The following is a 21,385-nucleotide window of genomic DNA, read 5'->3' as shown; positions in this document are numbered from 1 at the left end:
ACAACCTGTCACTGTGATGCGCACTGACCACCAGGGGGCAGACGATCAACGCAGGAGCTGCCTCCTGGTGGTCAGTGCGGGAGCGCTGCTCAGCCAGAAGCCGGGCTCACAGCTGGGGAGTGCAGCGGTGGTGATGGGAGCCTCTCCTGCCTCCTTGGCAGTGCTAAGGAGCAGTGAGCTGATGGGTAAGGAACAGCGAGCAGGCAGGCGGTAAGGAGTAAGGGCTCCTAGACTGCGAGAGGGCACAGGCTGAGCTGAGGCACCTCCCCCCGCCCCCCACTACCTGCCTCAGTGCATGAATTCTGTGCACTAGGCCTCTAGTCCTTTATGAAAGGAAGAGTTCATTGATGTGCAAACTTCATTGGTCTTATTTAAAGATATTGCCACAACCACACCAAGCTTCAGCAGCCATCACCTTTACCATCAGCATTTAGCTAAGACCCTCTACCAGCAAAAAGACTATATCACTTGCTGAAGACCCAAATTTTGCTTAGCATTTTTTAGTAGTATTTTTAAATTAAGGTATGTACATTGTTTTATAGACATAGTGCTATTGCACACTTAGTAGACTACAGTATAGTGTAAACATAATTTTGTTGTACACTAGAAAACAAAAAAAATACATGTGACTCACTAAAGCGTTACTTTATTGTGGTGGTCTGGAACCAAACCCTCAATATCTCTCAGGTATGTCTCTGTATCTTTAATAGAATACTATGAAGCCATTAAAAATAATACTCTAGTTTAATAGTAAATACCAGTTGAAGCATTCTCAATTTATTAAGTACAAAAAGTTAAAGCATGCAGGACTTTCCACACATATTTTTAAAAACTGTTTTTAATGTGCTTAATTATATATGAAATAGTTATAGATTTATATACATGTATATATTAGCCAGTGTAGATAACAAATACAATGTTTATCTTTGAATATCAGAATTATTTATGGGCATCTTGCATCTTTAGTTTCTTTTTGCTTATCTATATTCTCTACAGTGAATGAGTTTTACATTTGTAATAAGGAAAAAAGTTTATTACAAAAGGAGGAAAGAAATGAAAAATGATTTGTTCAGTGATTTAATTTGTAGTGAACAAACTTTAGGGCCAGAGGAGATAAATAAATTGGCCACATAACTAATTCATGGCTGAGTAGGAATTCAGGGAACCTATATTTCAAGCTTCAGTTACAGTGTTCTTTCTGTTGTGTCATAATACATCCTTTTGTCTTTGATGAACCATTTCAACATAAATGTGGTTCTTTCAACTACAGTCTCAATTCTGTCTATACTTGTTCATAAATATATGTATTTTTTATGATAATTCTTTGGAAGTATATAATAAATGAACTAGTGGAAATTCAAAATAATCTTACAGTCTTAAGCAGGTGTAAGTTATTGTTATCCAGTCTGGTTATATGAGAGTTAGCAGTGGTAATGGCTTTAATCTGATGTTCAGTTTGTACAGTTTGTAATAAGAGGTTTAGAACACAACAGTCCAGATAGGTGTTCATTAGTTTCTGCATTTGATTATACATTTTTATGTATATGACATTAATATAATATGTTAGCTTGGGAAAGCCTATTTTCTGTGAAATAATAAAACTTTGCATAGAGCTTTGTCCTAATTTTCCTTCAAAATTATAACATGTTTAGCAAAAGTTTTTCTTGAAAGAAGTCAAATAAAACCTGACATTTTCTTGCTTATATTAGCACAGTAGTAAGTTTTTTAAATGAAAATGTTTTATCATTCTATTAACTATCAGTAGTTTGGGCATCAATAGGTCGTAAGTTTAAATGTTATAATTAATAGGTAATAAGTTAAAATATAATAAAAGAAAAACCTGGTTTTCAAATGAATGTTTACTACTTGGGATTTCTCTTATGGATAGTTTTGTGTAAAATAATCATTGTATATTGCAAAAAATATTTTTTAAAATACAGATGAACAAAAAGGACATAAAATGATCCACCAATGAAAGGTAGGATCTCTGGTAACATATTGGCATATATCATTGATACCCAACTGGGACAGGGTAGAGAGAGCGGACGGACTGATGGTCTGCTCTCAATACCAATACCCCCAACACACGACAGTGTGGTAAGAGTTGTTATTGATAAAAATGTGTTTCATAAATGAATATGAGGAAGCAGAAAAAAATAGTGAATCATTGACATATATTTCACTTATTTTCTGTGTATAGCTACATCTAATTTTTAAAATTAGCATCATACTATTTCATCACTTGTTTTTAATTCAGTGATAAGTATTTTTTGTCATCTTTTCTTTTGGACTTTTAAAGTAAAATCATGGATACTTAATTAATATTTAATGATTTAATTTGCTGTCTTATTAAGACTTTTTCCCTCTCGTACTTTATTGCTCAGCATTTCTAGAATTGCTGAGGTTATCTGGTTTCCTTGTAGGCCCTAATTAGATGTTTATTCTTTCGTTGTGTTCGTGAGCATCCACATTTTATTCAGTGATTTCTGTACATTATTGTAAAATGGGGAAAACATCATATTTATCACTGGGACCGTTGAAATCTTGTGTTGGTTTATATGGCATATTTTTTTTCTATATCCAATACAGATAATCACATAGGGAACAAACTTCCAATTTTACCTCAAAACAAAAACCTAACTACTGTATGAAAAAGTTTGAAGGCTTAGAGTTTTTGTTGCTTTTTATTCTTTCTTTATTTGTTATCAAGAAAAGGGAATAAGTTTTCTGTTTAAGAATTCTCTTTCCATCAGGTAGTATATGGAACTTTGTTTTTATGGTTATACTTTAGATGCTTCTTTTTGTCTTTGTTAGGACAATCAGTTGACATCACTTCCCTTGGATTTTGGAACTTGGACCAGTATGGTAGAATTGAATTTAGCCACTAATCAGCTCACAAAGATCCCTGAGGATGTGTCTGGTCTTGTTTCTCTTGAGGTGTGTATAAAAGAGCATTTAGAACTCCTTAGATCCTTCTACAGTTATCTCACTTATAAAGTTTCCAATTAAAATAAGCAATTTCTATTTGAGTGAAGATCATAATTAGAAATGTTAGACTCTCTTACACATACAACCCCATTAAGATGATGAAGTGTTGACTTAATCTGGGTCAATGCTTCTGAATGACTCTTGCCCACTGAAGTTGGTAGGTTTGAGTGCTATAAAAGTATCTTTGAAATAAAAGTTTTCTAAGAATTAGCATTTAAAAAGCATTTTTTACAACATTTCCCCCCTTAATTGTTTAAGAACTCTGCACCATTGTCTATCAAAATAATTATGGATTCCTCAGACTGGCATTTAGAACCCTTTATGCAATTCTGGCCTACTTTTCCATTCTAATTACCCACCTACTCTTTTATTTACTATTTAAATAGATATTTTCTTTGTTGGAAATATCTGATATGCTATATGTGTTTTCCTATGGTCGCAACCCACAGGTTGAGAACTGCTGAAGTATGGTATAATGGTTAAAAGCATGAGCTTTGAAGCCAAACAGATCTGAGTACAATTTCACTTTTATCTCTCTGTATTTATGGATTTAAATTTCCCAAGCGTCGGTTTCCTCACCTATGAAATGGGGATAATATGTAGTATTTTTCTTGTAAGGTTGTAGTTGATACATTCAGTATAGTGCCCTGCAAATAGTAAACTCAGTAAATGATAATTGCTATTATGATTATTTTCTTGGTTTAATTGTATATGTTTATTTTATTGTTGATAGTATAACTTTGAAAAAAATACGTTTGCATAAAAAATTAACCAGAACCTTATGTAGATTTTTCCTTTTAGTTTCCTTTTCATTATCCCCATACCCAGTATTGTTTCCCTACATCCCTATTGTAACTTCTCTGAGAACAAGGACTACCTTCTTCAACCTTTTTCCCCCTCTTCAGTATATTGCTGGATATCTTGCAATGTAAATAAATATACCACAAATAACTGTGGTGGATAGATATAGGCAGTTTAGAAGTCAGTTGTTACCTTCCTTAAATGATGGCTTGTAAGAGGTTTGAATTAATAACTGGTTTCCTATTAAACATTTGTAACTTATTTAGTAGCAAAGTACCATTAACTATATGAATCTTGCTATAAGTAATTGTATATATTTTTAAGTTAATAATTATATACATTTTCAATTTAAAGTTAAATTCTTTTGCTTACATTAGTTTAGACTTAATCAAATAAAATCTATTTTTCAAATAACTACGGTGATTTTTTTTTTTTTTTTAGAATAGTAAGTTAAGTATTTTCTGTGATTTACTTGAACATTGTTCTTAATACTCAGTGTTTAGAAAATTAGCATTGCTTAATAAATTTTAAGCCACACGGTGGTAATGTATAATTCCATTTTATGAGTTGCCAAATACTATCAATAATTTCTCCCTAGGTTCTGATATTATCAAATAATCTTCTAAAGAAGCTTCCCCATGGTCTTGGAAACCTTAGGAAGTTAAGAGAGCTGGATCTAGAGGAGAACAAATTGGAATCCTTGCCAAATGAAATTGCTTATCTTAAGGATTTACAGGTAAAACATTACTATAATGATTTTATAGTTATATGATTAAAGCTTTTGGATGTATTCCAAATTGCTCATTTTTCTTAAGAATTTGATCTACTTCTTGGACCAGATAGATTTTCCTATTATAGCTTTAGAGCTGAGTTTTATGTTCATTTAACGTGTTTGATTTTGTCTTCCTAACAAATGATATTTTTTGAAAGAAAAACTTATTAATCCTTGTCCTGTCCGATCTAATTTCTCTATTTGTTTATGCTATTGGTTTAGTAGATGTATAGTTCTAAATTTACATCAGTTGTTGGAAATATACATGTAACCATCTTTTCTTACATTGATCTTTCAGAAATTAGTCTTGACAAACAACCAGTTGACCACTCTTCCCAGGGGCATTGGTCACCTTACCAATCTCACACATCTAGGCCTTGGAGAGAACCTACTTACTCATCTTCCTGAGGAAATTGGTATGAAACCTTTGGATGCTTGACTCTGTACTAATAATTTGCTCTTTTAAGTAGTGTTTCAGATAATTATGACAAATCTATTTTTGTCAACTGAGGTTCCAGCAGGCTTAAGGTGTTTTTGTTTTTAGTTTTTGTTTTTTAATAAAACACCAGTAGCTGGTTGGTTGGTTGGTTGGTTGGTTTTGGTTAGTTTTCTTCATAGGAGTAATATTGTGTTTGAGAAAGTTTTAGCATACTTATGTTCTAATAGATATAACCTTAATTTCAAAATTACACAGGCTTGCTTTAAACTAGTAATGTCTTATGCCAAAAGAACATTTCCTTATGAGGCTTTAGAATTAATAATAATATTTGATATTAATATTTGAGAATACTTTAGAATTTTCTAAGTTTTTTTAATATCTATTAACATAACCATCTTGAATTTGAGGCAGTGCAAGTTGTAATCCCATTTTATGAAGAGAGTTGATTGAGATCACAAAGTAGTTTTTAAATTAGTAATTTCATATATTATCTCTCCCATCTATATCATGCTGTTCCATAGGCACTATAGATTAGTGGTGAAGAATGGTTTTGAAGTAAAATAGACAACTCAAAATTTGGCTTTATGGCTTTGGATAAGGTAGGGGAACCCTAAGTTTTAAGTTTTCTGCCTGTAAAATAAGGATAATAATAGTAACTTCTCATAGCATTCTCTGAATATTAAATAAACTATTAAGTGTAAACAAATCTATTACTCGGTAGCCATTATTTTTATTCTTCTACATACCACTATCAAATATCACAAATTTTGAATTTGAAAAATTGGCAACACATGAGGCAACTTTACACCTTTATTTCTAGTGTATTTATGCAGCTGGCCCAGCCATGGGCAAACTACGGCCCGCAGGCCGGATCCGGCCCGTTTGAAATGAATAAAAAAAAAAAGACTGTACCCTTTTATGTAATGATGTTTACTTTGAATTTATATTAGTTCACACAAACACTCCATCCATGCTTTTGTTCCGGCCCTCCGGTCCAGTTTAAGAACCCATTGTGGCCCTCGAGTCAAAAAGTTTGCCCACCCCTGAGCTGGCCTCATGCAGTTGCTTAAAACATTTGCCTAGAAAGTATGAGTATCCTAAGTCTAAGAAAAAAATTAAAAATATTATATAAATTGATTTTTGGCTTACTTTTAAATATGTGATGCCTGACTGGTGTGGTTCAGGGGTGGAGCATCAGCCTATGAACCAGGAGATCACAGTTTCATTCCCCTTCCGGGCACATGCCTAGGTTGCTGGCTCAGTCCCCAGTAAGGGGGCATGTAGGAGGCAGCCGATCAGTGATTCTCTCTAATCATTGGTCGGTCTCTCTCTCTCTCTCTCTCTCTCTCTCTCTCTCTCTCTTTCTCTCTTTCTCTTTCTCTCTCCCTCCCTCCCTCCCTCTCTCTCCCTCTCTCCCCACCCTCCCTCTTTTCCTCTCCCTCTCCCTCTTTTCCTCTCCCTTCCTCTCTGAAATTAATAAAAATATTAAAAAAAAATATGTGATGCCTTAGTGAAAGATTTATACAAACTAACAAAAACTTTTCCACATGAGAAATTAATACGAGAGATTGTCACATTGTCTACAACAGAAAATGATTACAGGCACTGACTATACAATAAACTAATCTCTGGAGTTCAAAACAAAACAAAACACAAAAACCTCTCCAACCTTGAAAACCAGCCAAAAAGGAAGGTTCTAATTTAACTGATATGGACAGTGTGACCTGGATATTGGCATTTTCCACATTTCCCCAGTTGATTTGAACATGCAGTAAAGCTTGAGACTCGCAGTTGTAGAGAGTTTTAAAATGAGGAGAAGAAAGTAAGAGGAAATAGGTATTTCAGTACATGTAATGCTCAGGACAGCATCATGCCATTGAATTTATTTTAGTAGTAACTGATTTTTAAAAAAATAGTAATTGATTTGATTTTTTTTTTTTTTTAAACAGGTACACTGGAGAACCTAGAAGAACTGTATTTGAATGACAACCCCAACCTGCATAGCCTTCCCTTTGAGCTGGCTCTTTGCAGCAAGCTTTCAATCATGAGTATTGAGAACTGTCCACTCAGTCACCTTCCACCTCAGATTGTTGCTGGGGGTCCTTCTTTCATCATTCAGTTCTTAAAGATGCAGGGTCCATATCGTGCCATGGTCTGATACAAATCTGCTGTCCCACACACTGTTCACAAATAGACTGCCATTAACGTTTCATATCTATATCTGTGTCTATTTATGTAGATATTGATATATTTGGCAGATTTATAAAGTCTGCATTATGTGTTTCTGCTAATAGAGGAATCATAGCCATTTAGATTTTTTTAAAATTTCTGTACAAAAGGCTTATATAAGTTTTCTTTGCTGAACTTGATGGATGTTTTCCTATTGTGTAATATGCCAGTTTGCTCAAGACATTTGTAAACAAATTATGAACTTATTAAATTTAAGGGGCAGAGGTAGTACAGTTAGATATACTTTCTCTTAGCAAAAATAACGGGCAAATAATTTTGTTGCAACTTTTCATACATATTTTCCCCTTACCAGTTGTCAGATCTTTATAATATTATAGGCCCTGATGGTAGAATTTTTTCTTTAACTTATTTTGAAATTTGAGATTTAAATTTTATATATTGTTTACAGTCAGAGTAAATCACTGGATTTTTTGTTGTTATTGTTTTGATTTGCTCTGTTTTAATCAGTCAAATCTAGAGTTTATATCCTCTGCAAAGAATTTGCATCAGCTGGTTTAAATATAAAAGATATTTGCTTTTTTGAAACAACTGGCAAAGTGAAAAGATAGTCAAAATTCTAGAATTCCTGTAATTGTGATTCTCAGATCAATTGTGAAGCAAAATATTTGAATTGAGTCTTTCGGTTGTGGGGGAGGAGGGTATTGAGACTTTTTCTAGTATAAATATCTTTTCTTAAGTTTGGGGGAACAGAAACTTGTAGCGCAAAGGAGTTTTCATTCCTGAAACTTGCAGGTCCACAAAAAATAACAAAAATTTGGCAAAAAAATATACATACACACACATACTATATATGTATATACAATGCTATATAGATATGTATTTATTATATCATAAACTACAGTAGGTAACTTTAAGGATTTCTCCCTAGCCTTGTACAATGAAAATGAATGTTTTTCTTTGAACACTGCAATATATGTATGTTTCAAGGTTATTTAACAGTGTACTATGGTTTTATATCTTGACTTGCCTTGTACATCTTTCAGTTCTGGAATATCTGCGTCTAAGCACAATATCTTCACACTGTGCTCTATTGCTGCTGAACTAAATGCACTTTTCCCCACATGTGGGGCACTGGCTTCACACAATTCAGTTCAGTACCATTGATTTTAATATTATCTTTCCTTTCCTGGTAGTTGTTAATATAGTTATGGAAAAGAGGCATATTGCATAGAAGCCATTGGTAGTTCAGTGGGAGTTCTGTAAGATGTGCCTGTGCTCTTTGATGTATTTTCTTTGCTTTACTGCTTTTAGTCTGGCAGTGTTGTAAATGCGTGCCCCTTATACAGTACTTTTACTTTTGATAGTGTCAGTCTAAGTCAGTTTAATTTTTGAAGAGACAGAGTAAGTGCATTCTAGGTATCATTCTAAAAAACACATCCCATATAAAGAATAACTATTATGTGTAATTACATATTGCTGCTTGGATTTCTTTTTTTTATTTCCATTTAGGTGGGCATTGTGTTTTAAAGAAAACCATTTTTGAATTAAGGCCATGATATTATGATAGAAATTTGGAGTGTTGTTTTGCTTTTCCTGGTGCTCAAAATCAGGACTAAGTTTGAGGTGGAACCTATATTCGTAATTGGCAAATTTTTAAGGAGCAACTAAGAAATGGAAGGCAGGTGAAGATATAAAACCCTAGAATGCTTCAATGTGCTGTAAAACTATTGTAGATGTCACTGGATTTTACCAAGTAATATCCTTTCTTCTTTTCCCCCCATCTACTGTGGCTTTTCAATTAAAATTTTGTTTATAAAAGGAATTTGTTTATTACAGCTCTACCTAGAGCTTGTGTGTATGTGTGGTTTTTAAAAATTTTATATCTGGGGTGCTTATGTATTATGATGGTGGAACTTGAACTTTAAAGGGAGTAGCATCCTAATGTCTTTTTTTGGGGGTGGGGGGTGGGGGAAGGGGGAGGTATTATTTCTTTACAACAAAAATAGATACTGTTTTTTAAGCATTTTGGTTACCCTACCTTCATTTACTAGTATATTGGTCTATACAAATACAGAATGATCAAAATCTTACATGTACTAGTAGAAGTGATGTTATAGACAAATCATATATAGCTGAGGAGTTATAAAATTTTTTAAGAAGCATAAAACATACGTTTTGGGTATGGCTTCCACATTGTAAGAGCCCATGAATTTCATTACTTCTAACAAAAAACTAAAGTGGACTCTAATTGGGATATCCTTGTGAAATCAAAATATTTAATATTTAAATAGAATGTAAGGGATATTGTTGACTATGTGTGAGCTAATACTTTTCGTGTATATCCAAAATTTTTCTTTTAAAGAAAGGATTTAGTCTTTTCATGAGGCTCAGTAAATTAAAAAAAAAAAAGTCGTAGAATGTTACATTGCTCTAAACTTTGCTTTTTGTTGATATACAGGGTGGGGCAAAAGTAGGTTTACAGTTTGTATGGAAGATAATACAATAATTAATAAATAATAATACAAGAATAAAGTGTTTCATATACTCACAGCTGTAAACCTACTTTTGCCCCATCCTGTATAGTAGCAAAACAGTAACTGTCAAACAGTCCTTTTGTGGTAGTTTAATACTTTTAAAATTCCAAATGATTATTTCATACAGAAAGAAGCAGGGAGATGCTAACTAATTTAGAAACTTGATAGATACAAATGAAAGCAGTAGAATATAAAAACTCTTGAAGGAGAAAAAAAACACAAAAATTTATTTGTACTTATATTAAAAGGTGGGTGATGCCATTGGAATGAGTTCTAAAAATGTGATTACGGCCGAAACCGGTTTGGCTCAGTGGATAGAGCGTCAGCCTGCGGACTGAGAGGTCCCGGGTTCGATTCCGGTCAAGGGCATGTACCTTGGTTGCGGGCACATCCCCGGTGGGGGATGTGCAGGAGGCAGCTGATCGATGTTTCTCTCTCATCGATGTTTCTAACTCTCTCTATCTCTCTCCCTTCCTCTCTGTGAAAAATCAATAAAATATATTTTAAAAAAAAATGTGATTACGTATTTCTAATTTATCAAGTCTGAATCATTAAAAATGGACAAGCTGTTATACATCACAATTTAGTCTTTCTGTGGTAACATTTTTTATAACTTTTACTTTTCATCTCAGTTATTGCTAAGCCATGTGTATTGAATCCAGATTTCAGCTTGCAGCATTTGTAATTGTTCATCAATAAGAATGGGTAGTGGTTTAAGTATATTAAATGGGACACTTTGAAATGGAAAGGGGGTGCTACCAATCATTATATTGGGCCAACAGCTGTACATCAGAACTCTCTCTGGAAAATCAGGATATGTGGTTACTCTTGCATGATTAAGATTAGATGAAAGCAAATGTCACAATCCAAAAATAAGCAGAAGAGTAGATTCGTGAAATTTTCAAATTTAAAATGAATAACTTGTAAGGAAAGGTTTCCTTCTGCCTATACTAGAGGATAGGTAGTATACCAAATATCTAAAACTTTTTTCTTGCTTTATTCTGGTTATTTTAGCCATTGAGAGCCAGTTGGGGCAATTGGAAATGTTACAATATTTTAAGAATTTGAATCTGCAGAGTTGTGACATTGATTTGGAATATTCTTAGATTAATAAAGTATTATGAGAATGTTTAATAAAATAGATATCAATACTTTGTTATTGAATAGAATGTCTTCTAAACCTGTTAACACTAAGGAAACATTTGGTTTATTTTACACTTTGAAATATAAATATTTTGGGGGGGGGGGATTTTTAACTTTTAAACTGAAGTTGTTATTAACCTTAAAGAACTTTATATATACTTAATTATCCTGCTAACATTATATATTCTAAACATAAACTTTTTAATGTAAATGCTTGTTAGTGTTAGGACTTTACCTTATCCAGATAGTATTTTATCATGTTTCACATTGGGACTTTTCAAAGTTTGGTAGCAGAAAGAGTGTCCAGTACTAAAAGTAGTACAGACAAGGCTGTCAGGTGCAGGTCTTGCAGGTTGTGCAGAGTACATCACTACCACTGTATGGGGGAATTTATTCAGAGATTTTTATTTTATTATGGAAGTTTTTTAGCAAATGGCAATAAAGTGCCTTATTCTAACAAAATCAGTATATTATGTCAAATTTCTGAGAGATGGAAGTAAAGAGTCTTCAGAAAAGATCATTTCACTCCCCCTTCTAAATTGCACAGTGGTACTAGTGGGGGCTAATGGGAAATTCTGTCTTCATGCAGATTATTAGGGCTCTAGCCTAACAATTCTATTAATAATTGAGTAATATTTCAGTGACATTATAAGCATTTAATTTGTTACAGGTACTAGTAAAAATTATCTTACTTGGGAAACCTAATTAGAGTCTAAAGGTGCTTTATCTGTGACCATTATTATTTATATTTCATAAGTCATCTAATTTATTGTTTATCATTACTGGTATTATTTATGTAGAGAATTTAACCTTCTACTGGTCTGATCAGGCTTAATCTACAAATACAATTCACAGTTGTTGTCAATACCTTTTACTTTTTATGATTTTGTGGACATTACTCTTCAGTAAGTCTAGCTATCTAGCTATCACTTAAAACCTGGTGTCTACCACTAAAGAAAATGTATATGACTCAATTTATTTTAATATATGTTTTTAATAGAACAGTATACTAATGTATAATTTTTCCTCATTTAGTGATTTTCTTACCTCAAAACTCATTTTATCATAGTTCAGTCTTATAATTGCTAGATAAGAATGTAACAGAGTATTTTGTATAATGGTGTCCTTTGATTATATTTTAATTTGCATGTTATAACTTGTTTTTAATTAGCTACATGATAATTTGCAAAGCACACAGTTTATAAAGTGCAGAGAGAAAAACTCTACAAAAAAACTCTACAAAAGTGGTATCTAAAAACATTTAACAATTTTGACCTTTCTCCTATTAAAGAGGAAACTTCCACTGATGTTTAACAGATTTTGTGCTGTGGTACATATTTAGCTATTTTGAATTACAAAGCTAAAAGGCGTAAATAGCCTTGAAAAAAATACATTTCTAACCTGAATTGAATTAATGATTATTTTGACTAGAAATTCTTTTACCTCTTTAGTCATTCTGTAGTAAGGTACTCAGTATAAATAATGTATTTGTAAATGTTTTGCCATTGAGACTTATAAAAGTTTTTCCAATTTTGCATGTAACTTAAGTTGCCCATGAAATCTGTGCAATGTCATTGAACCACAAAAATGTGGAACTAAGCAATGCAATATAATTATATTGTTTATATTTATTATTTACAGCATTCAAAACTATGGTTTGTGTTTGTGTGTTTGTTTGTTTTTTAATCTTAGAGGAAGAGATGGGGAGAGAGAAACATCGATTGGTTGCCTCCCGTACATGCCCTGACCAGGAATCGAACCTGCCACCTTTTGGTGTACAGGGATGATGCTCCAACCATCTGAGCCACACTGGCCAGGGCTCTTTTTTTTTTTTTTTTTTTTTAAGGGACTACATAAAGAATCCTGTATAATAAAAGGCTAGTATGCAAATCAACCAAACAGCATAATGACCAGTCCCTATGATGTGCACTGACCACCAGGGGGCTGACACTCAAGCAGGAGTTGCCCCCCGGTGGTCAGTGCACTCCCACAGGGGGAGTGCTGCTCGGCCAGAAGCCCCCGAGGGCTTCTGAAGTGCAAGAGGGAGCAGCCGGGCTGAGGGAACCCCCGCTACTTCTCCGCCCACCCCCCCCATCAGTGTATGAATGTCGTGCACCAGGCCTCTAGTATATAATGAAGACTGTCCTATTATGGAAACACTGATTTAGTAGAGGTGATTTCCCCATTCTCAGCCTTAATGAAGAAAATGCTTTTTGTGGTGGTTTGTAACTGTTCATAAGGTCCTTTCTGCTGTTTACTATGTCTTGGTAACTAAAAGTTGAAGTTTAATGACTAAACATTATTTGTATTTTTAAGTGTTCATAAGAACAAAAGCTATAAGGGTAAGGGGACCTTCCAAGTTGGAACTATTTAATTGGCTGAAGAAAACTTATCAGGGAAGGTAACATAATTAGTCCTTTGCACAACTTGATTTTCATCTTTACTCTTAAGATTCTTTGATATGTCTTTTTTTTTTTTTTTAAAGTTTGAGAAGAATGAGTTGAAGGGAATCAAAACGAGAGATCAAGCAGTCAGGTGGAGAGCCTGATGGAGTAATCTAGGCAAGAGGTAACCATGGCTTTGATTGGGATTGTAGCACTGGGGATGAAAAGAAAGACATTGAAGGGAGCCTTAGGAAGAGGTATTAGTGAGACTTCATGACTGATTGGAAAAGCTGAGTTAGAGAATCAAGGTTACTCCCAAAATTACAGCATAAACATCTGATGTATGGAAGTTGGCAGCAGGACCAGGTTCTTTTAGTTTGTGTGTAAGGAGAGGATGTGTTCTGGTACCTGCAGGACATTAATTGGTGACTCCAAGTAAGCATTTGGATAGTTAAATCCAATGCTTAGAAGGTTAGGTTGGAAAACATGATCTAGCATATAAATTAAAATTGAAGCAAGAATTTTCTAGGGAGAGCAGGTAGAATGGGAAAAGGATAGAATCCCCTAGGATGGAATCCTGATCAACACCAACATTTAACTTTTGGGTACTTAGGGAGGAGTCTGCAGAAATTGAGAAGTTGCTATAAAAGAAGTGGGAAGGAAATATTTAGTAAATAGAATAGCCAATTTTATTGAGTTCAATTCTTCTAACTTCTTAGTATATTCTTCAGTATTTTACTTCCCACACTATTTTTTCTAGGATCTGCACTATACAAAATAGTTGCCACTAACTAGCCACATGTGGCTTTTAAAATTTGGTTACACTAATCACATCAAGTTCCCGGTAACCGTGGTTGGTGACTATTACATTAGTGTAGATACAGAATGTGTCTGTCATCACAGAAAAGCATGTTGAACAGTGATCCTAGTTTATGGCCACTCTTCTCCACAATTGGTTTTCAGCCCTGAAACAGAGATGACACGTAAGTGTTCGTTCAGGTTGGGCTGGTGTGCTATCTTATTTCCCTAAAGAATTGGGTGAAGGATGCCAGATAGATAGTTATGGGCAGGTCTTCATGGTCTTTCCAATAGACTTATATGTCGATTATATTCTTATTTGAGTCCCTTAAATCTTATCTCTAGAAATGTCACCTGTTTTTCTTTATGAAAATAAGTTATTGTTTGTTCCTTTCCATATTCTAATAATTTAATCAACTGATTTATGGTGGTCTTTCTCCCTTTTTATTATTTAGCTTTATTTATAAATCTTTTGGAGTAGATTAGATTTGAGATAACTGGTCAAGCCTATACACTTATTTTTAACTCATCTTTGAACAGGACTAGCTTGACTGGTCTAACTGAAGAACTAGATTTCCATGGTTTTGCCCTGCTAGCAAAAATCAGGCCTAGGAAGAAAATGTCTATATTTGGGAGGGTCATAATTCAAAAATATACACAAGAAAATTCTGACTCAAAAAGAATATCATAAAATATTAAATTTAAGTGACTAGATTATTGGCTCTTTAAAGATCTGTTAAGTGATCAGACTATCAGCTCATATTATTGTTTTTTTTACTGAGATTTAAAAAACTGATTTTTTTCTCTAAATTACAAATACTATAATATTGAATGAGTTAGCATATCTTATAAATATTACCTTCAAATTGAGCAATGTGTATGTCCAAATCTTTTTAAAGATATCACCTGATTGAATATATGGTTACTTTAAATTTCCCTCTTGAGATTAGAGATAAGAATCTGAATGCCTGAATTTTTTTTAGTTTTTATCAATGACTTTGAAAAACAATTAGAAAACCTAATTTTAATATTACTTATATCTTAGGGAGTTCTGTGTGGTTTTGGTTAATCATTACCCAAGGATATTTTGTACATTGATTTTTAGAGCGGAAAAGTGGAAGGGAGGGGTAAAGAGAGAGAAACATCGATGTGAGAGAGACACATTGATTGCCTCCCGCATGAGCCCGACCAGAGCCAGGGATTGAACCTATAACTCAAGTACATGCCCTTGAACAGGAATCGAACGCATGCCCTTCAGTGTGCAGGCCGATGCTCTAACCATTTAGCACACTGACCAGGGCTATATCTTAGGGAATTTTAATGCACAGTGTTTAAGCATCTAAATGTCCAAATTTGCTGTGGCAGAAGTATTCAGAATGCTTGGAATTAGCCTTTTAGTTTCTGAAGTGTAGGCATACCATGTATGTGAGTACATATTTATGATTATGGGAGATAGTCAAAACATAATGGAGAAAACATAAATGAAGTGATCTTGTGTTTTAAGTCAGGCAGGTGATTGATTTGTAAAGAAGTTCCTGGTGTTGATTTTGGAGGATCATTGTTTTGCTGAATTTTATTTATTATATGCCTTGTAAGTAGCACTACTTAGTATAAAACGTTTATCATATAGCTTGTCAAACACTTGCTATTGAGGTCACAGTCTAATGGATTTCACACATATTTGAGTAATCTTCTAAAAAGTTAAGAATAGCTGATTTCATTCAGAGCTCAATTTTCCTAACCTCCAAACAAAGCACCTCCTGTTATTGCTTATTAAGGGCTATCCTGAGGCAATTGAGAATATGGTTGCCTTTAAAAAAAATAATCATAGACTGGTTTATAGAAAATAAAATATTAACATGGAGAGTTAGGGATGAACCTGGGTTTAGAATGATTACAATTTTCCATTAAAATGTTTTATGACTTCTTTTTTTACTTTTGTGAACATTAGCTTAGTTGCACATAAGAAATCTACACGTTTTGGCCTTTGATGTCAACTTCAAAAGAATATTGTATAGTCAAGAATTCTAAGTAACCCCTACCTTATTTAGATTGAAGATGAAAACTAAAAGCAAAATTGTTCTAGTTTTCTGTTTTTGTACAGTAATAACTATCCTGTTACTTCCCCAGGGCATAAACAGTCTTACTACATCATAGGTGAGATGCCCGAGTGATAAGGTTTACTTTTTTCATTTTACATATATACACATACATATGTACTTATACACACTTCATGGAGATTGCATTTCTCCAGCTTTTCTAATACATTTGAATGCCATGTAGTAAATGCCAGTTTTTTAAAATATACAATTCTAAAATATACAAACAAATCTAAGTTGAAGAGTTTGCTTATATCTAAGAAACTTGGCAGTTATTTAATAACTTTTATATACTACTAGAGGCCTGGTGCACGAAATTCATGCACTGGGTGGGTGTCCTTCAGCCCAGCCTGCCCAATTTGAACTTCAGTGATGGTTGTGCCTCTTCTTTGGTAGCTAATAATGTAAGTAACGGCGTGTATCCTTACATATTATGAACTGTTCCAAAACCTTTGATCTCCACCCCCTCCTTTGCTTTTCACACAAAGAGATACCTATTAAAACCCATTAAAGCCATATTTTCCCACGTTCATGTTGTTTTTATTATTTCTCATGCTAATTTATTAATTAGCTGTCAAACTTTAGGTTGGGCAATCTTAGGATCTATTTGCATGTCTGAGGAAAATTCAAATTAATAAAGGAGAAAGTGTTGCCAACTAAAATGCTCTCAATGCATAATGGTCACCTATTAAATATCAAACACTATGTTACGTATTTGCTCACTTAATCTTCATTTAAGAATGTGCATGAGGTGTGTACAAGTATTTCCCCCATTTCCATATGAGGAAATGGGCCCAGAAAGTTAGTTAATACAATGCTTACGTGACAGAAACAGGACCAGAACCCTGGTTTGTTTTGCTCCAAAGCTCAGACTCATGACTTGAATGCCTCCCCAGGCAGGGTTCCCTTTAGGATGGAGGACCTTGAGCTTTGTCATTAACTAAGGAGGATAGAAAAAAAGAAATCATTTCTAGGGAGCCGTGATAGACCACCGTGTGTGTGTGTGTGTGTGTGTGTGTGTGTGTGTGTGTGTGTGTGTGTGTTGGGAACCCTGTCTCCTTGGTTTCTTTGAGTAAATGTGAAGGGTGATTCACCTTACCTAATCAGATTAATGGGATGTTAGTTCAGGAGTTACTAATGTTGGCGACAATTAATAGGGCCAGTGGATCTGGCTCACCTGTTATGCCTAAGAATATCACTCGCCATGACTGTTTCAAGCTTTGCTTTTCCTTATGCTTCTGAACACAGCAGGCAAGATAACTCACCTGGATTTGGGGGGGAAGGGACGCTTATTTGTGAGGGCCCGCCTGAAGGCCTGCAGGAGGGGATGGTAGATTCATATGTGTGCACAGCCCTCACATCTCAGTGGAAACACAAACATGTCCTGCGGGGTGGGCAGCAGCAAAGTGTCAGATGGGAGCCCAAACTTTGTTGGCATCCTGAAGGTAGAGATGATCCTGGTAGACTGCTGACTTTCTGGTCTTTCCCAGAAGCCCTTGCAGAGACAGAAAGCACCTGGCTTAATCTTCCAGGCTGGGCAGGATGGGCTAGCACTTCAGAATCTCGTCGATGAAGGTGGTGGCAGGACTTCACTTGTGAATATAGTATAGTGGGATTGGCCTGGCAGTGATGAGAAATGGATGGTGGTACTTAAGGCAGCTCCCACGACAACACTCTTGCAGTCCATGCTTTGCTTTTAGCTTACATTTGCCTTCAGTGACAGTGTGATTCCAAAAGGGCTCCAGCACAGATACAAGAAAGTGAAGGAATTGAATAATAGCTAAAAGGAAGCAATAGATTATTTTCCTAGTGACTGCCCCCCCCCCATCCCCGTCCTCTGTGTCAGCAATACAGCCACTTGACAGATGTTTAGTTCCAGCTGTGCACACGGCATGGATGGCAGTGGGAACATTGTGTTCCCCACCTGCTCATTGTGTTCAGATGGCTGAGGGAGGGTGTGTTTAAGGTCTCGCTGTGTGGGTGTGTAGCCTGATTGTGGGTGTACTAGTATGTGTCCAAACTACCATTTGTGAGGGTTATATCAGCCTAGGAGTCCAAGCTAATAAGGCACGTAGCTTTTTCTTAGTCAAATCTTAAAACACACACACACACACACACACACACACACACACACACACACACAAAACAGAAAGTAAGCTATTAATACCACCTCTCTCCAGTTCCTCACTCCCTTTAGATGAAGTCAGGTTGTATTTTGGTGTCGTTTTGCCTGACACTTTAATTGCAGATGTAATAGGAGTAGATTCCAGAAATTTATTGTCATCTTTTTAATAAAAAAAAACTTATTTGACCATATTGTTAACTTTCTTTTCATATATTTTTATTGATTTTAGAGAGAGAGAGGAAGGGAGAGGGATAGAAAGCTAGAAACATTGATCATGTGCCTCCTGCACACCTCCTACTGGTGATCAACCCACAACCTGGGCATGTGTCCTGACCGGGAATTGATCCAGTGACCTCCTGGTTCATGGGTCAATGCTCAACCACTGAGCCACACGAACCAGGAGGAAATTTAATTTTTAAGAAACCTGTTTTGGGTATGCTCTGGGAATACAAAGGTGGTCAGGATAGTCCTTTTCCCTCACTAGATTATCATACAAATGAACAGATAAGCTAGTGCAATAAGGGTTCACCCAAGCTATGGAAGAAACATTTACAGGCACCAGGAGAGGGAGTGGCTGCTCCCACCAAGGGGAGGCTAGCAATCCTGGGGTTGCACAACCAGTTAGTGTAGTGCTTGCTGTCCAGCAGGTTGGCTGTTGGGAAGTGTTGTGTCTGATGCTTCCTCCAATACAGCAGGATCATATGTGGAATGAAAGAACACATCGTCCTAGACTCTGCTGCCCTAGGAGCCAAGCATGGACGAGGAGCTCAGGGATGCAGGGAGGATTGGCCGGCTGGTCACTGCTCTCATTCCTGATGGACCTCTTGCAGGTCCCTCTGTCGTGTGGCAGAGGGAGTTAGAGATCTTGTTGGCTTATAATCAGGAAACATGGGGTCCAGGTTTTACCCTGCTGCTGATTACTTGGGCAGGCTAAGCTAGTCTCTCAGGTCCTTGTTTTCCCCATCTGCAAAGGCAGGTAATAATAGCTACATATTAGGGTTGTTTGGGGAATAACATTAAATATCTGGTACATAAACTGTTCAGCATTGTGCCTGACAGGGTTCAGTGCTAATACATAGTATTCATTTTTATTAATGGACCTCTATTTGTGTGCCCAGAGCTGACTCATCCTCAGGCCATCAAAGTCAACCTCCATATTTACAACAGCTCTTACCTGTTCTGCCCAGATCCCTGGAGGGCTATGACACCTCCTGACCCACCAGGGCACTGATTCTCAATCTGGGGCCCATTCTTCCTAGCTCAGGTTGACTTGAGAAAAGTCCTCAGGTCATCTGAACCCCCTTCCTGGCCCCCCACTGAGACTTGTTGCTTGGGGCAGTGAGTCTTAAGCAGGGTGCATGTTCGCATTCCCTCCCCACCCCCCAGCTTTGCTAAAATACACAAACTGCATCCCACTTTGACGCATCAGACTTGCATAATGGTGGAGCACTGGTAAGTGTGTGTTACCTTTCCAGGCAATGCTGATAAACAGGCCTGGTTAAGAAGTGCTATCTTTGTGGATGTCTCTCTGCTCAACGCTGTCTCACCAAGCTAGCATAGCACTGAAACGTCTAGCAAAAAGTAATGGTGGCCAGTAGCTTTTCAAAGCTCAGAGATACTGATCCTAGTGTCAAACCAAGGAGGCAGAGTCTTTGGAGATGAGGTAAACGTGTCAAGAGGAGGAACTCGGGGGTATAAAGGGACTTTGCATATAGCCCTGGACATGCTGTATACTGGGTGCTTAACAAACGGCAGTGATGATTATCATTAATAGTTGTGTATTGGACTAGCTCCTTGAAGGCCTGTATCCATTTTAGGATAAAAGACTCCAAACCAGGAAATTAAGAAACCAATTGGCTGTTTGGGAAGCATTTAGAAAATGTGATGAGAGGTGTCATGCACAGGCTAGTAGCAGAGATTTCAAGGAAGAACAGCACTGTGGTCTCTGTTCCCATTTCCCCTTTTGCTTCTGAAATGAGAAAGGAAGGAGAGAGTGTTAGCAGCTGGTGCAGAGACAGGCAGTGAAGGCCTCTCAATACTCAGCCCTATGTTCTGGGAACGACATGGTGAACCCCAGACTGCCACGGGCTTTGAGTTTTGTCTCCGCATTCATTCTTGACGTTTGGGGCTCCTGGTTGCTGTGCTACGATGAGTGTAAACACGTTTCCAACGGAGCCTCTTGCAAAGTTTCTGCTCCTGCCAAGAGACTCAGCTGAGTTCTGAGTAAAAGATGGGAAACGATGGGCTCAATGGAAGGAGGAAATTCTGCCTTTTCAGCCTTGAGGTGATCCAGAAAAGGGGATGAAAGAGACTCCTCAGAATTAAGATAGGAAGGAGAGTGCCCCTCCCCCCAACCCCCCAAGCAAAGACTGGGAGATAAAGGCACTGCAGTCAAATGAGATATCTGTGAAGTACTTTAGCTAGACTCTGTGACTCTTTACATCAAGAGCAGCAGCATCAATAACTTTATCAGCAACTTGGGTTCAAGGTGATGCTCAAGGTCCTGAATTAGTCCCGCCCCCCCCAACCCCCACCTGAGCCTGCATCCTGCTGGGGAGAGGTGATCTGTTCAATCCTTGGGACTTCCAGCTAAGGCGACTGCATAAGCTTTTGCTGTAAGAACTTTCCTTGAGGTCTAATCTCTCTTTTGCTGACAGTTCCTATCCTCTTGAGCCTTACTCCTAAACTGCCTACTGCTCATTGGAAAAGTGCAGATAGCCCAACACAGGCTGGTGCTCTAGAAACTGTTACAATTTATTGAAGGACATCAAGCATGCGGAGAAAAACAAGCCATTCGCCCCAACTCTATGCTATTCCTATCGCAGAGAACATGGGAAAGTCTCTCTTCTCTTGGCCAGCACCCTCCCCTTACTAAAAGATGGGGTGTGTGCATTTGTAAACTGGGGGTAGGGTGAGAGGGGGGTGGAGTCTAGCTTTCCTGCCACAACAAAGACACGATGGTTCACAGCTGTCCAGAGCTGGGTATCCAGAGAGGCAGGGTCCAGGCCTGTTGGATCGCGGGAAGGGTGGGCTATGCCAGTCCAGGGTGGGTGTCAGTCCTGGGCTCTGTGGCAGGACGAGCCCTTCCTTTGTCTGACCTTAGCAGACAAAT

General features: G+C 36.6%; 1 protein-coding gene across 5 annotated transcripts in view; it reads left to right on the top strand.

The window, feature by feature from the left end:
• The window catches only part of SHOC2 (SHOC2 leucine rich repeat scaffold protein), a 96,109-nt gene extending 87,074 nt beyond the window's left edge, over positions 1-9,035 (top strand). For 4 of the 5 annotated variants that reach the window (XM_036336010.1, XM_036336011.1, XM_036336008.1 and 1 more), the window contains exons 6-9: positions 2,815-2,937; positions 4,388-4,525; positions 4,860-4,977; positions 6,950-9,035. In XM_036336010.1, coding sequence (XP_036191903.1) covers positions 2,815-2,937; positions 4,388-4,525; positions 4,860-4,977; positions 6,950-7,158 — 588 coding nt within the window. In that variant the 3' untranslated portion in view covers positions 7,159-9,035. The remainder of the gene's footprint in view (positions 1-2,814; positions 2,938-4,387; positions 4,526-4,859; positions 4,978-6,949) is intronic. The other variant, XM_036336013.1, reaches the window with a different exon arrangement.
• The last annotated feature ends 12,350 nt before the right edge of the window (positions 9,036-21,385 follow it).

Source organism: Myotis myotis, unplaced genomic scaffold, assembly GCF_014108235.1.
Source record: "Myotis myotis isolate mMyoMyo1 unplaced genomic scaffold, mMyoMyo1.p scaffold_m19_p_15, whole genome shotgun sequence".
Classification (NCBI taxonomy): domain Eukaryota; kingdom Metazoa; phylum Chordata; class Mammalia; order Chiroptera; family Vespertilionidae; genus Myotis; species Myotis myotis.
This window is presented reverse-complemented; position numbering and strand designations above follow the sequence as displayed.